The following is a 26,310-nucleotide window of genomic DNA, read 5'->3' on the forward strand; positions in this document are numbered from 1 at the left end:
AATAATTTTCAAAGGCAAGAGAGACAATGAAGGAGACTGTTCTTTATTGATGTGTGATATATACAGATACAAATATAACAAATGTTGCAGAGAAACCATTAATTTGCATACTTCATATGAGTTAAATATATTTTAAAAACTAATATTACACAGTCCTACAACACAGGAAGCAAACTCTTGTTAATGTGAACATGAAATTGGATTGTGTTGTATGTGGGAACCCAAGATACCAGCTGAAGAGTTTAAAAGGAGGCATAATTGGTAAGGAAAGGAGGGTGCTAAAATGATTTAAATACTCAGTTGATACTAAAATGGCAGACAAGTTGTTTGACAAAATGGGAACACGTTATAAGGGCCACAAAACGTCAGCTATATCGAATATGAAAAATACTGGTCCAATTCACTTGCAAAAGAAAAGTTAGTTTTCATCAATAGAGCCTCATTGGATATAGTAACCACACTCCAGGGCAGGCTCCATGCTCAGCAGTAGATGGCCAACACAAAATGTGCTCAATGGTACTTTTGTAGACTTTTTGTTTCATATTGCTTTGTTTAGGTTTTTTTTTTTTTTGTCTTTCTGGCCCTTTGCTTATGGTTTCTAATTTTGTGTTTTTATAGATTTAGTTTTTTTGGGGTGTATGTATGTGCATTTGTGATTGTTTCTGTTTGTTTTCTAAAGAGAGAAAGAAAGAAAGAAAGAAAGAAAGAAAGAAAGGAAGGAAGGAAGGAAGGAAGGGTATAGAATTGAATGGATGGGGAGGTGTGGAGGATCTGCACAGAGTTAGGTGAGGGAAAACCATGATTGGAATACATGGTATGTATGATTTTTTTCAATAAAAGAAAATATTGTCCCAACTAGTGTGAGTTATCTTAAATGTCGGTACTTGAAATTCGTCAATTATATTACAGAGATAGAGTGGAACAAAACAGCTCTGTTCTACAGGTTGTCTGTGAGCAAGCTCCTTTATCTGTAGACTCACATGCATTAAGACAAAAGATCTGTCTATGCTAATTCCATCTCTGATGAACAAATGCTTCACTTTGCTATTCACCTGGTGGTCACCCAACGGTATTAATGGTATTGAGGCCTTTGGGGGAATTTATTTCATTATGTTGATGTCGCCCAATTTCACCAGTTTCTGCTTCAGAATTCCCCACTAAGGACATGACCACCGGTCTCTGTCCTCTGCCTTTGACCAGTCTTTGACAGCTCAGAAGAAAACTCTTTTATCCCAAGAGCAGAAACAGTCACTCTCACACCTAAGTCCTGGCCCATTTCACTGGGTGGCAAGGCTGCTGCAAAGTGCCACCCACAGGGTCCTTGCGCCACAACGGGCATTATGACTTTGGACGGTGCCAGGGGTGACCTGAGAGGTAATTGCTGTAGTAGGCTTGGCAAGAAGTCCGTCTCTCACTGATTTGGAGACAACAGGTTTGGGGAATCTTTTGCTAAATTTTCCATTCGGTAGTACCAGGAATGTGCTTTCTAGCAGCCTGAATGTCTACACATGAAGACATATAGACAGCATGATGGCATCGAATGATGGCATCAGCATCCTGACCTGAGCACCTCTGCATGGATTTCCTCATTGGCCTCTGCTCTGCCCTTGTCTGTAATGCTTGCTCTGAGCATCCATGAGCTCAAAGATTCTTCCACTCAGTAGCTCCAGCGACTCCTTCCGGATTTAATCTTTGTAGTAAAAATAATGTCTGTTAACCAGTCTTTCTTTGAATAAAGGTACGTGTTTGTTTAGAGCTCTCTAGGGGACCATTCCATTATGGCAACAAAGACCAGCACCCAGTGGAGAATGCCTGGGCAGCAGAAGCAGGAGGCTTTCTGTCCCCACTTGCCTCAGGAAGCAAAGAGGTCACTTTATTTTTAAACAGTGAAAACATAGCTTGGAAAACACGCCATACTGTGTTGGAAGAAACCTTCAAGGATTTGGGGGAAATGCTCTCAATTTCTAGTGAGGCATCAGATCTTAGAGCCGTATCCTTGACTCTCTTAGCTAGAGTCCAGAGAACTAATGGAGAAACACTGATCTCCTATGCTCAGTACATGACCGTTCCATATGGCCTTCTCTGAGCTGATGTCTAACCACCGTAAACACCAATGGGAAGCATGCCTAACCTGGCTTTCCTTGAGAGAAGATGCATCAGAATTCTAACCAAATGTCAGGAGAACACGCTACTTCATGATTTCAAACGACACACATGTAGAGATTTTTAAAATTTCAAGCTTTTTAGAAAGTATTTAGCAATATTTAATTAATAAGAAGTTAGCTATAGTAGATTAAATTTGGTAGTAGGTCTAACTTCAGATTTATTGTTGCAATAGTGAGATATGTAACCTATTAGATACCAAAGTTTCACTGGAGAAAATATTCAATAACCCCCAAATGGGAAAGTTTTTTCCTGTAAGAACTTGGCCCAGGGTATGCAAGTTATAGCCAGCTCTATTTGTTATCTTACAAACTTTGTTATGTCAGAATTAAATCTCAGCTGTGCTCTACTACAAACCAAAAGCAATATAGGCTATTTATCTACCCCAACAAGAATATTCTGGGAATTCATCAATTTCCCATGGTTAGCATACTATATTATTATCATCATACAAATATAAATTTGATTATAGCAATTTAGAATCTTTATTCTTGCTCCTAGAATCTCCACAATAACCACCCTTTCAACTGGGCTAGAATTCCAATCTTGGAGCTCACTACGCTTCTCCCATTAAGCACGCAACTGAACAGTGCTTTCCTGGGGGCATGGGAGAGGACAGGGCGCAGATAGCTAGAGCGTTCTTGTCTCAGTAGCCCTCTCTCTAAGCTGTCAGCTCTTCTCACACAACAGGAAGAACCCACCTATGCATCTAAAGCTTTTCTCCATGGCACACTTTTCTTCTGTTTGAGACAGAGTCTTAGGTAGCCAGGCTGGGCCTGAAACTCACTATGCACTCTAAGGCTAGCCTTGAACTCTCTACCTCTACTTCCTGGATGCTGGGATTCCTGACATGCACCAGCATGCCTAGAAAGGACATGACTTTTTTCTTTTCTGTCATAGCACTGAGAAAAGTAACTGACACTTCTATTTACTTTTTATTTGTAATACCTAGTACGGTGTCAATGTTAGGTAAATATAGTATGGAGGAAAGAGAGATAAGAAAAATGCGCACATCAGATGCGGTTCCCCCTCCTTCATTCATCTACCTCTTGTCCCCACCTTTCCTGTCTGGACTTCTCCTCCCTCTTCCTTCCCCTTTCATATCATATATTCCTCTACCTTCCCCACAACCTTTTTTAAAGCCTCCTTTTCTGTCTCACGGTGACACATGCAAAGAACATTCTCTCCCTTTAGGGCAGGTACCTGCTCTTTGTGGAGACCACTACGGAGCAGGGATGCCTGATAGGATGACTGTGCTTTTAATGAATGGCAGATTCTTTGTGGAGCTGACCTAGATGCCTTTGAAGTTAAGCAAAGAAAAGGGGGAAGAAGCATCTAGAACACGCATCTGATTGGCAGAGACAATCTTCTAAGGCTATTTGGTTGAAGCATAATAGCCACTGTAATATTAATGGACTTAGTTTAAAAAATTAGCTAAATCCAAATTAATGAGATTACTTTACAAATATTTTGCAACATATTTCATTAAAAAGAGCATATTTTTCTAAGAAGTGGTTCAAAAAATAATTCCAGTAGCTAGATATAAAGGTTGGTTGATAGGTAGATGATAAATAATAGATATATTTAGAAATATTTTAGGATTATAAAGTGAGTCAATTACAGTGGAAATTGAAAACTAGCTTGATTTTGTTTTTAAGCAAGAATTTTCTACTTATTAATAAGACTGAAAAGCAATTTTATCCCGTAGTTACAGGAGCTCTGCAGAGCCCAGAACGCATTGATCTCTATGTGTCCACTTTGTCTTCCTTGTCACTCCTTGTCCACTGGAGAAATGATCACATTGTTCAGAAGTGGCAACTGCCAACATATGTGAAGTCCTCCATATGGACAAGGCAGCTATTTGCACCAACTCAGCCTATTTCTTAAAGTTTCTGTGCTCAGCAGGACCACTAAAATGTGACAGACGTAGACTGCCAAGACTTCCTTTTGTGGCTCTTTCTGAGCTTTCTGGAGTTTGGATACAATTCACACTGTCCTAAAGAGAGGAAGAATGCTGTCAAAGTGGAAATCCCAGGCATCATTTTAATGACATCTCTTCATGGTCTATCAACCTCAAATCCATAGCCTTGCTCCAGAGAGAAATACAAACTGAGAATGCAGACATGCAGTATTTTGTAACAATGTGTAAAATAAGATTATATATATATATATATATATATATATATATATATATATATATATATATATATAGTTTTAGGGTCACTCAGGATATATCACTCACTGTAAAATAAAGCTCTTGGTTGGAGGTAAATGAGATTTTTGGGGTGGTCTGTATACTTGTAGATATGAGTGAGTGATGTGTGATATGTGATATGTGTATGTGTGAGGTACATATATATGCAGGTGCTTGTGAGTGTGTGTGTGTGTGCGCATGTGTGTATGTGTGGGGGGTATGCACATGAAAGCACAAAGTTGACACTGTTGTGCTTTCCTTAATCTCACTTTACTTCATTGAGGCAGGGTCTCTTCCTGAAACTAGCACTCACCAATTCCAGCTCCTCCAGCTAGCCATCTTGCCTGGGAAGCTGCCTATGCTTCCAAAGTTCTAGGATCACAGGCAACTACCAAACGTGCCTAGCTTTAACACGGGTTCTGGAGATCTGAACTCCAGACCTCACGCTGTAACAAGAGCTTTGTTCACTGAGCCACCTCCCTAGCACCACAAATGGCATTTTAAAGCATATATTTACTTAAAGTGCATTCACAGTAGCCTCGTGAGCCAAGCAATGCAAACTGGTCTATTTATCCCTTTCAACTGTATTTTCCATCTTCTGCACTTTCTAAATTTGACTATTAACAACTATTTATTGATGGTATAGTCAATACAGTTGCAGGGCTCCCCCAAATCCAGCATGTTCTTGCTTTGTCTTGGGAAATAGAAAATGCATTTTGGCTAAATAAAATTAGTCCCAGAGAAATTACATGTGTTCACTTTCCTTGGTTGGGGCAAAATGCCTGAGAGAAACCATCTGGAGAAGGAAAGATGGATTTTGGTTCATTGTTTCAGAGATCATAGCCCACTGGTCCTGTCACTTTGGGGTCAAGGCAAGCTTGTCATCGTGGAAGGGGGTACACAGTCAAGCAAAGCTTCTCAATTCAGAGTGGACGAGTAACAGAACTGGAGAAGAGTATGGTACAGAAGATATTTTTCAAAGGGACACCCCCAACACCTCTCTCCAACAAGATCCCACTTCCTGATGTTTCCACCCCCCTCCAAATAGCATTACTAGGTTCTGTGGGACATTCCAGATCCAAACCACAGCACCCTACCATGGTCAAGACAGCTTCTACACCAAAGCCATCTTGACAGCTACTGCCACCACTTACGCAGGCCATGAGTTGACCCAGCTACATTTACAGAGTCTCAGTGAAAATACAGCTTATCCAAGAGTGGATCTACTGCCTCTTGTGCTTCAGACACATAGTTCCCATGGTTAGGAAGAAGCCACAGTAGTGGTCTAACCCCAGTCTCTCTATAGTGAGAAGGCAGCCATAACTATGGTCTAGCCTTGAATGTACTCTCAATGCTTTATAACCTTGTCCAGTCACTAATGCATGAAAATCACCTCCCAGTGGCTTGTTTATGTTTTTAGGGTGATTCTATTAGATGCCCTGTCCTGAACTCTCCCACCGCTCTTATTTTAAAAGGATTCCTTTAGCATTAAAAGAAAACAATGCATTTGGAGAAACACGCCTTCCTCTCTTCCACCCCACTGTTCTGTTGGCCCCAGTGGCTACTCAATGGCCCCCTCTCTGACCTCTCAAATGCTTACTTGAAGTTCATTTCTGGCTTCCCTTCCTCTCTGGTGGATGGGGCTGTGGATGCTTCCAGGCTCTGGCTCCTCATCCCCTGCTGGATCCTCACAAAGCAGCCTCTCAGCTCTGCCCATCCTCAAATTTCATTTTTAATAAAAGTCTGTAACGGGTTTCTGTCCCTAAATCATGTTATCCACCAGAGTCATTTACCTTTCTCCTGGAGCAGCCGATGCCGTGGTGCTGAGCTTTGCTGCTGTGACCCCACTCAGTAGGACAAAATGCATACTTTCTGGCCCTAGACACATATATTTCCATATCATCTCTCAAGCTGTAGAACTGGTTCTGCGAGGTGGGCTGTTTTCCCTTATTCCACTTTTGCTCATTTAATGACAGCGTGCACATAAATGGAATGAATGAGACCACAGATGAATGGGATGATTAACACTTCAGAAAAGGAATTCTTTACAGGACTCTTTACAGAACTGTCTATAGGGTATTCAGCAGTTGTTTCCAAAGGCTGACCTAGTGATCACTCTGGCCTCAGTATGTAAGACCCAGTCAGGAGATTGTTGAACATAAATATTGGTGGGCTCCACCCCTAGAGTTCTGGGTGAGTATGTCTGGGGCTCAGGAGGAGCCACTGATACTGTGTAAATCATTCTCAATTGCTTGAGTAAAAGCCCCATAAGCACATATATAACAGCACGTGGTTGCCAAATTTTCAACCCACATGCAGTGATTAATATGTTTTGAGAGAATTATGAGAAGTGCAAGTTCTGATGGGAGAAAGGATGAACGCTAAGTGTCAGCCTGCCTGTTCTCCAACTATCTCTAACTACATGTCTACAAGATGTGAGATTGCCTCTTCCCTCCTCTCCTTCCCCAGTCCCCATTAGAACACATCTGGTTCTTAGACAGCCAGATCCTTGAAATGATCAGTCTGTACTAAAGTGGGGGGCATTTACTTAGTTGACATTTTATTAACCCCCAATTCAAAAATGAAATGTAGTAGGAATGATGAAGAATGGCTTAGAATAAAGAAGGAGGAGGAGGAGGAAGAAGAGGAGAAGGAGGAGGAGGATGATGAGGAGGAGGAGAAGGAAAAGGAGAAGGAAGAGGAGGAGAAGGAGGAGGAGAAGGAGGAGGAGGAGGAAAAGGAGAAGAGGAGGAGGAGGAAAAGGAGAAGGAAGAGGAGAAGGAGAAGAGGAGGAGGAGGAGGAGGAGGAGGAGGAGGAGGAGGAGGAGGAGGAGGAACTTCTCAAACAACTCTTTCTTCTTGAGGCCAAATCATTTATTTCCCTCCCTAGAAATAAGAACATGTCAAAGAGATGGAAGCCACAACCTACTTACACTGTGATGCCCACAAACTCTTGCAGCTTTTGAAGGATGGGTTTTTGTTTGTTTGTTTTTTTTGTTTTTGTTTTTGTTTTTGTTTTTTGTTTTTAGGTACAAATTGTTCTGGTTAGGTTTTTGTATACTTGACACAAACTAAAGTCACCCAGGAAGAAGGATCTTTGACTGAGAGACCCTCTCTGTCAGATTGACATGTCTGTAAGGGCATTTTCTTGATTTATAATGAGGTAGGAGGACCCAGCCCTTTGCAAGGAGTACTATCCCTCGGCAGGCGGGTCTAGGATGTATAAGAGAGGTAGATGAGCAAGCTAGAAGAAGTGAGCCAGTAAGCAGCCTTCCCCCATTGTCTATCTCAATTCTTGCCTCCTTGAGTTCCTACCCTGGCTTTCCATATAACAGGCTTTAACTTGTAAGCCAAATAAACCCATTGCTCTCCAGGTCACTTTTGTTCATGGTGTCTATCACAGCAACAGGAAGCAAAGTAAGACACAAACCTATGAATACATATGCAGTATTCTCCTCACTTCCATGTCACCCTGGACTTCACTTATCTGTCATAGTCAACCTGTTCTAAGGAATCATTGGACGGTTGTCCTTCTTACCCCAAAAAGGCTTCCTGTTCCCATGATTGCACCTAATTCCACAACATGCTATAGAATAGCCTATGCTAGCTATTGAAATGTAGCTAACTAATTGATATTGAGATGTGAATCTAAGTGAGAAATGGGTACCAGATTTAATGACCTAGAGTAGAAAAGGAGTGGAAAACGTTTCATTAGTAATGTTGTTATTGATTAGTAATTGTTTGTATTAAGGCAATTGTTCAAACTCAGGTTTGATAAGATAGATTATTACTATTAATTTTATCTGCTTTTTTGTTTTCTTCAAGAGTGGCTCTTAGAATTTCAAAGTCACATACGAGTCCTGCAGTTCATTTGCATCGTCTGTTGCTCCTCCAGGTGAAGTCCAGAATTCTGCCTCCCACTGCAGGGCTTGTTTCTTGTGCACCTTCAGCACCTCTGGTCTCTCTCTCTCTCTCTTGAATTAGTCCACCTACTTCTCATCTGAACACACCCAAAGGAAACCTCCTCACCTCATCTTAATGTCTGCAACTCTACCACAGGCTTGAAATGTTCCTAGCCACCATGCTGATTCCTCTTTTATTTCAATAGAATTTTACTTCCTTCCTCTTCCATGAAATCTTACATTTTTCAACAAAGACAATACATCTGCCTATTACTAACTTTCTAAATATTCCAGATTGGACACATAGGTGGTGGTGTTATTTCTGATTATTAATGAACACTATTTTATTCTTTCATTCAACAGCATTCACTGGACACCTCCTGGAGGTCAGGTATGGTGAGAGTCATTGGGGATACGTAATAATGTCAGCACGCAGCCCTAAGATGATGTGTGGAATGACATCAGTAGGAACATATGCACTAAACCAATGCTCTCCTGCCTTCAGACCCACGAGGATTCTCTGCTTGCAAACACCTTCTGTGGAAGGATTTAAATGCACTGCTCATATAACACTCATTTTCCGGCTTGGAACTTGAAACCATTTGACTCCATATTAAACATTTCCCTTCTCCTATACTTTGTATATTGCCTTATGTTTCCCTGGCTACCTCAAAAACTCCATTTGTCTTTCTATTTTCCATTTCTTTGCTAACCTAGAATTAAACACTATATTTGTGTATGTTCACGTGTGTGTGTGTGTGTGTGTGTGTGTGTGCCGATGCCTGTGTATATGTGCTCATTTCTCTCCACAATAATGTGGATACCATTCCTGTTTCCACTTAGAGAAGAGGAAACTGAGGCTTGGGGAAGTTAATTAACTCAACAAAACCAAACAAGTAATGGGTGAAGGAGTCAGGATTCAAACCCAGGCAGCCTTGTTCTGGAGCAGAAGGAGTACATGAGCTGGAAGCTGAAGGGAGCCCCTAATGCTAAGTGAAAGCAGCTTCCCTAAATGAAGCCTATTCAGAAATGGGGAATTTGAGTGGAAAGAAGGAAAAGAATGAGAATTATTAGAGTCTTCTATTTTAACCTTTGATCTTTCTAGTCTAACAAGTGAATAGGCTCTTTTCTATTATTTGTAGTCAAGGTCTTAGTGGAAGAATTTAAACACAATTGTATAGAGTTTTATTTGAGTATAAACAAAATCATAAGTCACTGTGAAAGCCCATCTCTAGAGAAAAATCTCAAAAGAGACCTTGACTCTATGTGACTAATGTGGTCACTATCTTAGTAAATATTCTCTGCCAAATTTCAGACTGAACACTTAGCTCAAGCCAGTGGTCACTTGGGCAGATCTCATCACAAAGATCTGTACCTGTAGCTGTGCTTACCTTGAGTGGAATAAGCTGTTGTCTACATAAAGGAAGCATTACAATGCCTGACTATCTCCCCATGAAAGATTTATTAAAGATCATCTTTTTAGATGCAACATCAATTTCAGTTCCACATGCTGGATTGGAAATGAATGTTTGTCTTTAGAATTCTTCAAAGCTTACTAAAATGAACCTGCACAGACCTTGTACATGCTGTCACAGTCTCTGTGTTCATACGTATATTGGTCTTCTTGTGTCTAGCTGGCATTGTTTCCTTAGAGGCACCCACCACTTGTGGCTCTTACAATCTTTCTGCCTCCTCTTCCATATAGATCCCTGAGCCTTGAGGAGGAGGGTTTGATGGAGACATCCCATTTACAGCTGAGTGCTCTAAAGTCTCTCTCTGCACATTGTCCAGTTGTGGTTCTCTGTGTTAATTATAACTACTGCAAGAATAAGCTTCTCTGACGAGGGTTGAGCAAGGCACTGATCTGTGGGTATAGCAATATGTCATTAGGAGTCATTTTATTGCTTTGTTCCTTTATCAGAATAATAGTAACAGACTTCCCCTGAGGGACTATGACCTATCTAGTCTCAGGTCCTTAGTCACTTTAGCAGTGTCAGGTATGGGCTCCATCTCAAAGAGGGCCTTAAGTCCAAACAAAGAGCAATTGGTTACACCCATAACATTTGTGTCCTGATTGCACCAGGCTATCTTATAAATGCAGGTTGCAGATGTAGGTCACAGGATTTGTAGCTGGGTGATATTGGTGATTAATTTTTTCCTTTGGAGGCATGCAAAGTAACTTCCAGCACCAGGAATATTAGACAGTAGGCGTGAAGCTTTTAGTTGCCCACCAGCTTGATTTCTCCATGTTTAATGGCAGAAGTAAGCTGTGTCTTTAAAAATAGGGCCTTACCACTTAATCTGCACAGGTTCGAAACATATGGAGTCCCATGAAGGAGAAGGAGAAGTGGACACAGTCCCATTTCTAATCAAGAAAGTATTTACAATTGATACCTTCTCAAAAAGGGAAAATCAATTCTTTTCACATCTTTGGTCTTTTTAAAAATTTTTTTACTTTATGTTTTTTTACTTTACTGTTGTGCCGTGGGTGTCAGTCCCCTGGGACTGGAGTTACAGACAGTTGTGAGCTGCCATGTGGGTGCTGGGAATTGAACCCGAGTCCTCTGGAAGAGCAGTCCGTAACCTTAACCACTAAGCCATCTCTCCAGCCCCTTAATTTTTTTTCAATAGAGTGTCACTGGGTATATCAACCACACTCTAGGGAAGACCCCATGGTCAGGAGTAGTCATTGGCCAACACAAAACAGACTTCGTGTTTTTTGTGCGTAGTTTTTGTTTTGTTTTGGTACTTTTGTTTGTTTTTGTTGATTTTCATTTTGAGAGAGAGAGAGAGAGAGAGAGAGAGAGAGAGAGAGAGAGAGAGAGAGAATATGAAGTTGGATGGGGAGGGGGTGGGAAGGATCTTGGTGGAGTTGAAATGTAAATAATATGTTCAAAATTCATTGTCTGAAGAAAAATTGTAAAGAAAAGAAAGCTTACTAAAGTGGCAGCGTGCACATTCTGGTTCTGTTTGTTTAGATCTGTTTCTTCTTTTTTTCCTCGTTCCTGTTCAAATATGAAAGGGCTGATCCCTGCAAAGCTTCTGTGCCTCCCAGGATACCATGAGTCAAGAAGATGCAGTGTAGGTGGAGAACTGAAGGTATTAAGAAGAAAGAACCCGAAGGGTCCGTTCCCCCAACCCACAGCCTCCGGCCACACTCCTGTTTTCCTCGGGTACAGGGTCTGCTGGCGGCTGGCTGGTTCTCTTCTGAGGCTCCATCTGCTCTAGCCAGGCCAGCCACATTTCCACCATGATTACCAGGACGATTGTCCCACCTCCTCCCTTTGTCTAGCCAACCTGGGTTGTGGCTGTCCTGCTAATCTCTGGGTTGCCTCACAGACTTCTGTTGGATCCCACACAGGTCTAGAATCTGAGCAACTAATTCCTTGCATTAAATTTCCTTTGTTTTCAATACTCAGAGTGGGTGTATACTCCTGGTTGGGCTCTGACTAATACAGTTAGTAGAAGAATTATAAATGAGTGCAAACCCATATGGACAAATAAGATAGAACCAGAAATAGCTATAGCTATAGCTGCATAGCTTTGGAGCCCGTCCTGGAACTCACTTTGTCGACCAGGCTGGCCTCAAACTCACAGAGATTCGCCTGGCTCTACCTCCTGAGTGCTGGGATTAAAGGTGTGCACCACCACTGCCCAGCTATCCATACACTTTTTGTACAACACGAATGAACAGAGGAAATGGATGGAGGGCAGTATTAGTAGAGCAGAGAGGGCCATACGCAAAGTACCTGGGGCGGGAGACACCAGCAAAGGGCCTTGGTAGCCCTTTGGAAAATCAGAAACCATGGATGGTATGAAATGTGGCCGGAAAAAGTGGAGGATTTCTTGGAAGTATGTGTATGTCTCCTTGCTCACCTCACTGAACACCTTGTGGCTTACTGCCTGAAGACTGAACTAGGACAGCTTCAGATGGGGAGCAGCAAAGTGGTCCTATACTAAAAATACAGTAATGGGGTGACCTTCTTCCATGTTTGCCATACACAACCTTGGGTAAAAAGATGAATTAGAAGTACTGCCTAAGAAAAATGCCAGATGATTATAAATAAGCTCACATTAAATAAACACAACCATGGCATTTGTAGAAAACAATAAAGAAACTTACCGAAGCATTTTGGAAGACATACTAATTAGCAACAACATACAGAGTACTGAAGAATGAAGGAGAAAGGAGTGAACTGTAGGAAAACAAGCCATCGAGTATTTCTTGGTTCAGCAGTAAACAACAACTGCATTGCCAAACAATGAAACAGATGATCAGTGATGGCAATGGGGTAGACTTTTATCAAGGAGGGTGAAGGGTGTGAGTATTGTGAATAATATTTAAAACTGATAAATTAGGACAGCACGTTGAAAATTTTTTTCCAAGTCCTTTCTATTCCTTTCTCCAAGTCTCTGTAAGTTGCTGGCAAACCTTGATGTGTATTGGTATGCTGCTACACAATTCCAATCACCACTTTCATTTGAAGTGATGGCCCTCCCTACTCCGTCTGTCGTCTGTCTATCTGAGCCTCTTCTTCATGTAAGGATAAAAATCATATGGAATTTGCCTCTCACTCCCAGTTTGGCATAAGTGCACCATGGCTAATTATATCTGCAGAGACCCTATTTCCAAAGGTCACTTTTTGAAATTCCATGAGAGACACAGATGGAAGCACTATTGAAGCCAATGCAATCAGGAGAGGCATAATGTTTAGAAATGCGGGAGTGGATTTTAAAAGAAGCTAAAAGTCAAAGGTGTTTTCACATCTGGAAAGGGAACTGGTATGTGCAAGTGGATGATGTGTCTTCGAATGAGCCTGGGAATGGACATGAATGCCTGCAACATATTGACCCCTAGATCCTCCCTGTCAAAGGGGAGAACCATACTTCTACTTCTGGTTGGCTAGGCATGGTAAAATGAGTAGTTCTGAACCATAAGTCTCAGCTGAAACAGCATGAGACCATTGAGCTCTACACTTCCTGCCACACGGAGGAGAAAACAGCAGAGTTTCTGTCAGCCTGAATGACTTCAGTGAGCTCCGTGTACCGTTAGTGTGTCCTTTATGAATGGGGTTAATGTCCTTATAGCTATGACTCCAAATGTTAGCTTGCTTCTTCCACCATGTGAGCACCCAATGATAAGGTGCTGTCTATGAATGAGGAAACAGGCCTTCACCAGATACCAGATATGGAACCTGTGGGGAAAAAGAAATCTGTAGAAGCCAGTTCCCATAACTGAAAGATTTCTTTTGATTACAAGGACCCAGTTTATGGAATTTAATTACAGCAGCACAAATGGGCTATTGTATGTATCTACCCATATTGGACATAAGGTGGGATGAGAAAAAGATTCTTTGCTGTAATCTCCTGAGATCCAGGCTTGTTACAACCTAGCCTATCTTGACGGACGTAAGACTTAGAGTATGATTTGAATTTTATACAGTGCACACTTACTGTTTTGATGAATCAAGAGGTGAATGAGATTCACTTAAGAAATAAGACATGAATCCACCAAGCACCGGCTGTTTCAGCAGGCTGCTTTGAAATGGTGTGCCCTCCAAGGGCAGTGAACTCTAAGGTGTTACGGGCATTAGGCACAAGCGTACATGTCTACCCTGTCGTTTTCAGGCTTTTCTCTGCTTTCCTTTGGTATCACGGCTTGAAGAGTGGTACACTGAATTAATCTTGAGTTGTGGATATAGCTTGCTTCCCACATTATCCCATGTAAAAAGGTTTGCTTCAAGACGTCTAGTCTTTTATTTCTGACCTCTGTCTGTGTCTAATCCTTTCCTTTCCTGAATGAAGAAGAAAGGATTATAAAAACTTACTTTCCAATTCTTTCTTCAAAAAGACTTTTTCCTCTCTGTAAATGATCCATTGTGTTTTACTTGGTATAATTTATACCTATTTCAAAATGTTTTGCTCTATATTTCATATTGCCTTGGAGTACTTGCTGTAAAGAGTGAAGCATAACCATTATATTGTCCTGGTTGGTTCTGGTAGATTGACTTCATCCTGTAGATAAATTCATAATGCTTTGTACATCTGGTTATGAACATATCCTAGGTGCTGGTCCTTAATTCCTAACACAAATAGTTATTCTACATATGATTAATCCATTTATTTTAGTAGCTGGATTCTGATTTTCATTGATATCAATCTTTGTATATAATCATTATAGGGAAAATGCAGCCACGTTATAGGTGAAAATCAAGTTAAAATAAATACTTTGAAAGTTTTTGAATTGGTAGAAGATCCCAACAAGTGCCACCAGACTAAACAGAAATTACACATTTGGAAGATGCCATTCTTTTTAGCCAAGAAATTGGTATATCTAAGTTTATCCTGAGGGAATAACACATAATTCAAAACCAAGATATAATGTAATCCTACAAATTCTTTGTTTCCTATACACTGGTAGGTTATATTGAAAGCAGAGGTTTACTTGGGTTCAGTCACTGATTTTGTAGCAAGAAAATCTCATAGGTGGATCTCTGTACTTCTATCAGAAAGAAAAATACAGTCATCTTAAGAAAGCATTCCAGCTGAAAATGTCAGTGAATGTTTCCAAAAAGATAGCTTTGAGAGCCTTCATGCCCAGGTGACATGCATTCACTAGGCTTCTACGCAGAACTCCAATTTTCCTTTCTAATTTGTAATTCTCAAAACACTTTTCTTGAAAAAACAAAGTCACCTCTTAAACTTTAAGAAAGGAAGTCATCTCCCCCAGACTATAACAGTGAAGTGCTCAGCATTCTCATCTGTTCCTGTCCAGTGACTATCTTGTTAGTGACTTAGTGTTAAGTCCTACAAATCGCACATAGTTCATTTCTCTTGCAAAAGGAGTTCTACATATATAGGTCTTAGACTGTGAGTAGGGTGTTTATTCAGTACATTTTCTATTGTTGTGCAGGTCAGCTGCCAATCTACCACTCAATTCTCTCCTTCAGGACACCTGCAAGGGTGGTATATCCCTCTTTCTTCAAGGTAGGCAAGGGCATGTGTAGCAGGCTTTCTTTTGGGCCACCAACCAGCTCCCAAATATGACATGGAAACTCATTATTAATTATGAATGATCAGTTTTATCTTATAATTGTCCCACTAGCTCTTATAGCTTAATTTGACCTGTTTCTCTTCATCTATGTTTTGCCTTGGGCCATTTTACCTTCCTTTCATTCTGTATGTCCTACTTTTCCTGCTTCTTCCATGTCTGTCTGTCTGTCAGCTGCCTGGCTGGCCCCAGGCATCTCCCTCTCTTTCTCCCTCATCTCTCTTTTCTTCCTCAAGCCTAGATTCCTCCTCCTACTTATTCTCTCTGCCCACCCCCCAGCCCTGCCTATCTCTCTACTGCCTAGCTCTTGGCCATTCAGCTTTTTATTAGACCAATCAGATGCCTTAGGCAGGCAAGGTCCAACAGCAACACATCTTTACATAATTAAACAAATGCAGCATAAACAAATGTAACACACCTTTACATAGTTAAGAGTAATATTCTGCAACATAACAAATGTAACACAGCTCTACGTGGTTAAAGTGATATTCTGTAACATAAACAAATGTAACACATCTTTACATAGTTAAGATAATATTCCACAACAGCACATGACCAATTCCAATTAATGAATGTTATGTTCATGGAAGTGCTGATATTTAGCAAAGAATATATAAGGTTATAGTTACTTGGTAAATGTATTTCAAGCAATGCACAATTCAAATTCAGCCCAAGGAAAGGAGATGGCCTTTGAAGTTGATGTTAATGAGATTCTCCACAGGGCCTCAGATCAGGAGATTCAGGAGAGCATGGCTAGCCTGGAACCTGCATGCTAGATACTAAATATACACCTGTTGAGTAGATGAACGAGGACTATGGGAATGACTGAGTGATCATAATTTTCGTATCATGTTTTATTCAAATTGTTCTTAATTCTTTCTAAGCTTATTCATACATAAAAAAATCATGCTTTATAAAAAAGAAAATGAATTACTCAGTAAGACTAGCAGTAATATTCTGGCTTTCCATAGAAAGTTAGAACAATCTAAGGAGAAAAGGCCTGTAGGTTTTGCCTTTTGTTCCTGAAACCCTTGAGGAGATGTTCTAGAGGTCAGTGTCTATCAACTGTTTAACAACTGTGATTTTCTTCTTTTGTTTTATTTTAATGACTTGGAGCTGTTGAATGTTTGTGTCCTGCCATAATTCAAATGTTGGCACTCTAACCACCAATGTGGTAGTATTTGAAAGTAGACAATGGAAGGTGATGGGGTCACATGAAGTCATAAGTGTTGGCTCCATCTTGATAGAATTAGTAATTTTACAAGAGAAGTAAGAGACCACAGAGCTTCTCTGAGTAGAAGTACCATGCCTGTGAGTCAGGAAGAAGACGACAGTAAGAACTGAGTGAATTCCAACCTTGATCTTGAACTTTCTAGCATCCAAAACCATGAGAAAGAAATGTCTTTTTGGTTAAGCTGTGGTATTTGATGATGACAGCTTTGAGGTTCAGTCACAAGTCAAATCCTATTGTCTCAACAACTATAAATGTGATATTATTTGTATGTAAAAGAAAAGTCATTTTTCCTTGCTTTCAATCACCACACTGTAATTCTGCAGGGGCTGGCTCAATGTCTCGATGGGGAAGGTTACCTGCTGCTAAGGCTGATGATCTGATTTTGATTCTTAGAACTCACACAGTGGTAAGAGAGAACCCAATCCCATAAATTGTCCCCTGAGTTCCACAAGTGAGTCATGGCACTTACATAACACACACACACACACACACACACACACACACACACAAACACACACACACACACACACACACAGACACACACAAACTAAATGTTAAGAAAATTTGAATTCAGAGGCCCCTTTGGGTAAATTAAATAAAGTGTCCATAAAATGACCAGTCTGACTCATCAAGTAATTCCCAACGGAGGAAGCAATGATTTGTGCAAATACAAAATCAGTGTTGCAATGCTTGCTAGTGGGCTCCAACAGAAGTTGGTGTTCTTAGGTTTTATATATATGGAAACATTCACTATACACTCAAAACATCTAGTTTCAAAAAAATAAAGTTCAATAATTTCGCTATAGTTTTAACTTTTAAAAATGTTCTTGAATTTTCCCCAGGGAAGAAGAGCTTACCAGTTGGTATCCAATACCAAATGGTCATATCTGAAAACATACACACAAGTAACATCATGCAGTTTGAGAAGGTTGTATTTATGCATTTAGGAACACACACACACACACACACACACACACACACACACACACACACCAACAACTGTAACAAAACAAAACAACAACAAAAAAATGAAAGAAAAAGAGTCCATGAATTTGCAAGTGACCATGATGGAGGAGTGGATGGGGGAGTTTGAAGGGGAGAAAGTGAAGGGGAAATGATTATATTATAAGCTCAAAAAGGAAAAAAGAAAACATTTTAAAGAAAAAACCCACCTCCCCAAAATGCTCTACAGTGATCATATTAAACCTCACAGCCTTGTTATTTTTGGTTCTGCTTTTTTACTTTGTTTTCATTCTTGGTGGATAGGTTAAACACGTTGTTCTAGGTTTTCTCTTTCCTTATAAGCAGAAGCCTTTTCATGGAAATACAGCATTTGCATTGGCAAAGAGTTTTAGGGATAAATTCTTTAACCGTCATTTTAAAAGCTCACCTGAAATAAAAATTCTGACTATTAGACAGCAATCTGTTATGTGCTGTGCCAAATGAAAAGATGCTGTCATAATCCACTAGATAATGTTTAGTTTTTACACTAATTTGGTAAACTTACCTCATGTACCAGTACACCACAAATCATACCTTCCACTTGCCGGGTGACAGCAGTAAACACTGCATACCTTCAGATGACCTTTCTCCAAAGATGCTTCTTACTGTTCACGTTTTATATGTCAAATGGTACTTTCTTTGAAAAGCACATTTAGATGCCATTATAGGGAGAAGCTACCGGCCTGGGACAAGTTCTAGCATTTAGTGTTCTGACAGATCTTAACTTGGACATCAGCCAAAGTCAATACAACTTGTTCATGCAGAACCTTACCTGGTTTTCACCACGTCCAGAGGGTGCATCAGGCAAATTTCTGTAAGACCTGAAAGATGATAAAGAAAATGCCAATGAATACACAGATACATATTGATTCCCCAAATTTAAGATTAAAATAAAGAATTTAGACGAAGGGGGAGTGGATTTGGGGGAGAGGGGAGGTGGCGGGGAGCTGAGAGGAGTGGAGGGAGGGGAAACTGTGGTTGAGATGAATTGTATGGGAGAAGAATCTATTTTCAATAAATAATAATAAGAGGAATTTAGAACTTTGAACAGAACAGTTAGGGGAAGTGGCTAGTTACTAAATAATTTTATTTCAATAGGAGAAAGATGCAACCAAGTATTTTCTTATTACTCTGGCAGGGAGGTGGGCTATGGGGAAAGAAAAAAAATACAATCAGATTACAGTTACAACTAATTATACAGTTCTTCCACTGACATGGCAAAACCTAAAGCTTGGCTCTAACATCATGAAACAAAAGTGACTATGACTCTTGGTTGATAAAGCAGTCGTGAGAATCCACATATCATTAGCTTAATAGAGGACAAATATCAAATTACATTGTGTGCCACAAGTTTATGGACAAGGTAATTGAAGCTGAACATACAAGGTTAAATAACTCTCCTAAGTGTGTGCATGCCAGGCGGTGGCGGCACACGCCTTTAATCCCAGCACTCGGGAGGCAGAGGCAGGCGGATCTCTGTGAGTTCGAGGCCAGCCTGGGCTACAGAGTAAGTTCCAGGAAAGGCACAAATCTACACAGAGAAACTCTGTCTCAAAAAATAAAACAAAACAACAACAACAAAATAACTCTCCTAAGATGCCACAAATAGTAAAGCTTTTTTCGTGTGTGTGTGTGTGTGTGTGTGTGTGTGTGTGTGTGTGTACACCTGCATGCACGAATACCATAGAGTGTATGTGGAGATCAGAGAACAATTTAAATGAATCAGTTTTCTCTTTCTACTCTGTGGGTTGGAATCCAACCCAGTTCTTCGGGCTTTGGTGCCAAGAGCCCTTGCACTCTGAGCCGACGTCTGGCTTAGTTTCTGATAAGACACAGATGAATGTGAATTTTCAAGTAAGGATAAATGTTTAGGGACCTTACAAGTTGAGCAGGTGCACCAATATTGTCCTGGGTAATTCCTCTTTATTAATGAAGGGAAATCCTTGCATTCATATTCATGTAAACTGTGCACAAACACATTTCTGTGTATAACAAGGCAGGAAGCTAAATTACAGTCCAACTCAAATTGAGTTAGTTTGCAAATGCACTAAGTGTACCGCTACCTATAAATGCTATACTGTTGTGTGGCCTCTGGGAAAATGAGTTGAGTACTTACAACCTCCGCTTATACAGAGAATGGTGATGCTTGCCCACGAGCAGTTGTACGTGCCTGTGATGACATATTCTGATGACCATCGCTATGTAGAGGTAAAGTAACTGCTGTGATTACTGTTACTGTAGCTCTTACAACTACCACCGTTGTTTTTAGAACTGCTAAACTACTTATGCTACGACTACTGCCACATGCTGGTAATTTATAATCTAGTAGTTTTCTCACAAGAGAAAGATTTTTTTTTCAGTTTCGTCTGTAAGAAGCTATGTCTTCTCCTAATGGTTATGATCACAGGTTTTTAACAATCATGGCTTCCAAAAGAAGAGAAAGAACAGGCATCAGGGGCAGCAGGGCTGCAAGGCACAGTGACAAGGCTTATGGGACAAGCCTTTATTTCTATTAATAAAGTTGAATTACTCAGGAGAGTCCTGGTGCATCTTGTAATGTTCCCACATGACTGTCCTTGTTTGAAAATTCACATTCATCTGGAAGAGTAAGGTAACCAGAATTCTTTCCCCGGTTCCTCTAAGGAATAGTTATTTATCCATGGGGCTATACATTTCCTACTTGCAAATGGAAGGATTAACTGGTCTGGAATAAATTCGATATCTCAAACTCTGGGTTCTCTTGTTCTTTAATTCAACTCACACATGTATATATGCATCCATATAACTTATAGTTCAAGCTTAAGGTTTGTTAATTAGGATAAAGCCACAATCCAATATATAAAACTGACCCTGGAAACTCAACATTTAAGAAAGCATTGTTAGCTTGGTGCTAGTGGTGCACGCCTTTAATCCTAGCATTCAGTAGGCAGAGGCAGGTGGATTTTCTGTGAGCTAGAGGCCAGCCTGGTGTATAAAGTGAGTTCCAGGACAGCCAGGGTGGTTACACAGAGAAACTCTGTCTCAAAAAACCAAAACCAAAAACCAAAAAACAACAACAAAAAAATAAGACAGTATTGTTTCCAAGCACTATTCTAGCCATCAATTAAGTGAGGTTCTATGAATAAGACACTCGGGATTGCTTACCACGGCAAGTGTACAATGCTTCTCTCACTCTCTTGACATTAGATGAAAAGAAAAAAATTGGTAAATACCAATCAGCACCATATGGAATATTGCTCAAAAAGTTTACTAAAGGAACCAACAACCACAACCACTAATTAGAATTAATAGCAGAACTTGGAAAATCAGTTTACATAAATGTAAAATCATTTTCTTATTTGCAAAATTGTTCTACTTTCCTGTAGACCATATCTTATAATTTTGTAGTTAAGCTATTTTCTAATCTCTAGTTTTCATCAACTTCCACATATTCATCCAGCAATTTCACATTGGTCGCCCCCTGTGTGTCCAGCATTGAGGATAGAGCCTAGCAAAGAGAACAGACACTTAAGAACAAACAATGATACACAGGAGGAAGTGTGGCCCTGAGTTGACAGAATCACCTCATAGAAAGGTCCCCAGTATGACCTGAGTTTGGGTCAAGTGTGAGAAAAGATATTTGAGGTAAAAGATAGCATGAGAAATAGAGGATACGCACACACACACACACACACACACACACACACACACACACACGGAGAAGGAGACAGAATTGCTTAAGACTTATGGCAGCATAGTGTTGAAGGTGGATATAAAGTAAGAGATGATACTGAAAAGTGTAGATTATGGTCAGGATCATTTCTAGGCATTTGTACTACATCCCACAGGATATGATGCCAGGAGCCATCCCAGGTGGCAGATGGTTCCTGCAGAGGGTGTAAGGAGTCGGTGGGGGAAGGAAGTGAGCCAGGCCATGGTGTTTGGGAGAATTTTGCAGCCTGACTGACTAGCAGCCAGAGTGTTTCTTTACTTATATAGCATTTAGTAAGTGTGGATACATTCATGATGTTCCAAAACATAGATCATATTATTTCTGCTTTTGGACATGTGTTTCACTTCTTTTTGCCCATCTTTTAGTCATCATTAATAAACTATGACACAACAGAATTATCATTTCAAATCATTTTCCCTCATTTTGACATCATTAATAAACAGATTTATCATTCTTACTCATCAACCCCATAACCCAATTTTTGAGAATCTAGAGGCATATGACAGCCTGTTCTCAGGCTGGTAGCTTTGGTTGCTTCAAGGACACTAGACCAAAACAAAAATCTTCAACCACCCTGGGCATTTTTCCACATCCCAAGCAGTGTATTATTAACTCTTAGTGTCAGATCACCCAGGAAAAATCCTCAGGCCAAAGCTGCTGCAGTTATTATTCAAATTCTGGCATAATACAATCAATGTTCACATTTATATCTTTATAGAATTTGTCTATATATCTAATCCTGGCATTCTGTTGTTCCTTGGTCATATGACATTATAGTGGCTCTACATGAGTTAACTTCTGAGAGAAGGAGGTCCTGACACCTCATACTTTTATCATTTTTCCACTCCATACTTTGCTCATCAATATGTCTCTGTGTAGGTCAGAATTGTATGTCACAAAATTGTTTGAGTGTACAGTGGGAAGAGGCTTGTAATCTGAACTGTGGCCAACTCCTCTAGCCCACCGAATCTTGTTGACCTTTTTGAATTTACTTTTTTTTTGATTATCTTGTTCCTGAGTAAGTACAGGAACAGATGTTTCAAGAATGTCTCATAGCCTCATGAAGAGACCTCTGGCTTCTTTATGTGTCACAACCTCCAAGGCATAAGGAAAACCTTCAAGTAGATAAGGATATCTCCCTAAAAGATGGGGAATAGTATGTTCAGGACTTTCCTGGGGAAGCTTAGAACCAGCATTCCTGGGAGAAAGCTTAAATGATTCATAAGGAATTTTCCATCAATCTAGTATCCTCAAATTGTACAAACATTAAAAGTGCCCCAAGTATGTACAGGTGGAGATGAAAACCAAAGGGTGGCATGGCAGCCATCATGTGGCTCAGCTCTGCTGGAGCTTTGTCAAGCAGCTGTGCTGGCTTTATGACTTTTGCCATTCCATTCAGATATGGCTGTGCCAATAAGAGGAGGCAATAAACGGACTTTTAAAATTATCTTGTCGGATATGTGCCTGTTAGGTTGTCTCCAGTGTATTCCATGTTCACTGAAGACATTCCAACAGGTTTTAAGAGGCCTGATCGTAGTCCAAGGCTATGTGCTGCTAGGGATATAACCATGTGCCCTTCTAATCTTGTTGCTACCAATCACATTTATTCACAGGCCAGCAAATGGTTCTGATGTCCAAAGCACCAGTTGTCACCGAAGCATAGACATCATGGTGTTCTACCACTTCCAAGTACGTGGTTAATCTCAATGACAGTTTTATTGGATTTAGAATTTCCATAAAAACATAGGTCTGGTTGTGTCTGTGAAAGTGTTTCCTGAAAGGTCAAACTAAGGAGGGAAAACTTATCTCTAATATGGACCTTTGCTATTCCATAGGCTGGGATTCAGGACTGCACAAAAAGGGGAATGTGAGCTGAACATCAGCATTTACCTTCCTCCTTTTGACTGTGGATGCAGTGTGACCAGCTGCTCATCCTCCTACCACCATGACTTCAGCAAGATCAACCACATCCCTTTGCAACTTTTAAGGCAAAGCCAACTCTTCCTGCCTAGTTGCTCTTATAAGGTATTTTAACAAGGCATTCTGTAAATATTTGGGGGAACTATTATAATTCACAGGAGTCAATGTTCATCCATGAAACTACCTACCAATTTGGACAACAGAAAAAAAATGTGGCTTAAATTGCCAAATGTAACATATTTGGTCCAGAATATCAGGTTTTTTTTTATTTTTAATCAAAACAGGTGACTATAGACTTCAAATTAGTAACAGCATATACATTAATTAGAGAAAGCATGCACATTGGAAATGATATGGAGGTTGTAGAACTGTTATCAGAATTCACAGTTTAATCTAGATTCCCTAGAGCTGGAGGAATGTTGGCTGTCCTTCACTGGGCAGCTAGGGATTATGAGGCTATGAGAGTAACCACAGAAAAAGATTAAGATGATGTGAATTGACCTCAGGGTAGTGAATCCACCACAGACTTCTTGATAATTCTATTGCCTATTATGAAGTCACAAACTGATTAAGAAGCTAGTGAACTCGGGTTTTAATAATTCCTCTTTAAAACTGAAAATTTAACATAAGAAGGTAACTCAAATGGCTGGTTCCATTTAATCTATCCTAATTGCCAATTCAAAACACGTTGATCTCGAGAAAAATTTGTTTTCCTCTCATCAGCCTGACATTTATTAGATGCAGTCATCACAGATGAATACAAAATCAAACAGTTTCATCTCTCTGATAGATGAAAAACTGCTCTGCCAGACAACCACAGAAACACTTTTCCTGGAGAAAAGTTTGAACATCACAGCATCTGAATGAAGAATGTGAAACCATCCACACAAATCTTGATAATAAAATATTTGGACCAATCCCTTCTTAACAGACGCTTTTTCTAGCCATTTTAAAATTTATATGTTAGCATTTGATCTTGACACTAGAACAACAGTCACTTTAGAAATAAAATGTCTTCAAATTGTGCTTATTTCAACAAAGTTTTAGATTATTTGACTCTCCAATTAAAACTTAAGAGAAGCAATCAGACTTGGCAGCATAACGCTTTAATTCCAGCACTCAGGAAGCAGAGGTAGATAGATCTCAGTGAGTTTGAGGCCAGTTTAGTCTACATAGAGATTTCTAAGTCAGTCAGGGCTGCATAGTGCTACAGAGTGCTATATAGTACTACATAGTGCTAGAAAATCTTTCTTTAAAAAAAAAAGGAAGAAAGAGAAAAGAACCTAGATAAACATAAAAATATTCATTTCTAAGTATTACTGTCTATGAATCCTAAAAAAATGATTTATCACAATAAGCAAACTGGACTGGTTATTAAATGTCAGGAGGCAATAAGAATGCTTTTGTAAGCCTAGACATAAAAGCTGAGGACCAATGTAAATTGATATTGTAAAATGAGCGTATTATAACTGTTTTCAATATTTTGGCAGATTCATGACACCTTAATGGATATGACTACTTCTCTATGATTTAATTGAAATTCTAGTGGGCCCTCAAGGACATGGGCTAACCCCTTGACCTAGTTAGCTTCCGGCTGCTGTGAGAGGACACTGACTGAGAGCAGCTTTGGAGAAGAACGTGTTTATTTAGCTCACAGGTTACAGTCTGTCACTGAAGGAAGCCAAGGCAGGAACTCAAGGCAGGAACCTGGATTTGGGCACTGAAGCAGAGAGAGAGACCATGGAGGAACGCTGCTTACTGACTTTCTCAGTGGTATGTATATTCTTTGGGATGTCCTGTTAAAGTGTGTGTGTGTGTGTGTGTGTGTGCGTGCGCGTGCGTGTGTGTGTGTGTGTGCGCGTGCGCGCGCGCGCGCGCATGCGCGTGTGTGTGTCACCAAGAAATTCTTACTATTTTTACTCACTTTGCCAAGAACCACAATTAGGTATCTTATGTCTCAACAATGTGTTTTTTCTCAGAGTTAGAAGTAGAAAGCCACATCCAGGTCATCACTCCCCAGAGAGGAACGGACTACTGTTACATTCTAGAAAATTTAAATGTGTGCACCACAGAGCAGCTGACTCATTTTTTAACCCCTCCCTTTATGACCCAAGTGTGTTACTAAGTTGACAGACAGATTGACTGTGGAACACACTAAGCCACCGTTTTCCCTAATAGACCAGAAGCACTAAGACCCGGAACGGGGAGTCATCCTGTGCCTCCTCCCCATTCCACTCCACCTCCACCCTGGAGCTCCATGGCAATGGGCTTCAGTGACCCTTCGATCTGCTTGTTTGTTTGTGTTTGTTTTCCTTTGTTTTTCTGTGTAACAGCTTCGGCTGTCTGGAACTCACTCTGTAGACCAGGCTGGTCTCAGACTCACAGAGATCCACCTGCCTCTGCCTCTCAAGTGCTGGGAGCAAAGGTGTGCGCCACCACCACCCAGCTGAGACCCTTTTTATAAAAGGAGAGGGTATATGAAAGACAAACAGTGCCTCAGAGAACCTTGAACATAACTGAATAAAGGGCAATGTTGAATGATCCTTTAGCTGCAGTCTTCGTTTTGAATTCAATGATATGATGTTTATACACACTGATGCAGCCTAAGATCGCAAAGTCATCCAAATTTACTCCAACTTATTTTCACTAAGTCAACTCATTATTTGTTCTCTACAATTTGATTACATATTTTAGTTACATAACACTGAAGCAGAAATCTATTTCAATTGCATTGTATGTGTTGAAATAGCATTTAGCACGCCATGCTTCAGCTAATAATGTCCAGATCCATGAACATTTGCCTCTCCGTAACACATACCAGTACCTAGAAGTTATTGAATATCAAATGCTGAAAAAGAAGCTGAATGACGCAGTGACAGACAGTGACAGCATTCCTTTCCAGTGGTATACAAAGTGTGGCATTTTAAGAGTTCAGCATATAATCCAGGGAACTTGTGATAGTTTTTCAGACTATGATAATACTTGCTTTTTAAATTTTACTTTTAGTCGATTGTGTTTTTATGGGAGCTGATGTGGTATTTTCACATGGTGACTCTGTGGGAGGATTAACTAAAGTTAATTACTGTATCATTACCTCACACACTTACCAATCTTGTTAAAATCTAGTATGGT

At 40.2% G+C, this 26,310-nt stretch overlaps 1 protein-coding gene across 1 annotated transcript in view; it reads right to left on the bottom strand.

Moving 5' to 3' along the window:
• Slc25a21 (solute carrier family 25 member 21) overlaps positions 1 to 26,310 on the bottom strand; it is a 482,653-nt gene that overhangs the window by 186,878 nt on the left and 269,465 nt on the right. The window contains exon 2 of the mRNA XM_059279867.1: positions 18,319 to 18,367. Coding sequence (XP_059135850.1) covers positions 18,319 to 18,367 — 49 coding nt within the window. The remainder of the gene's footprint in view (positions 1 to 18,318; positions 18,368 to 26,310) is intronic.

Source organism: Peromyscus eremicus, chromosome 14, assembly GCF_949786415.1.
Source record: "Peromyscus eremicus chromosome 14, PerEre_H2_v1, whole genome shotgun sequence".
In the NCBI taxonomy this organism is placed as follows: Eukaryota; Metazoa; Chordata; class Mammalia; order Rodentia; family Cricetidae; genus Peromyscus; species Peromyscus eremicus.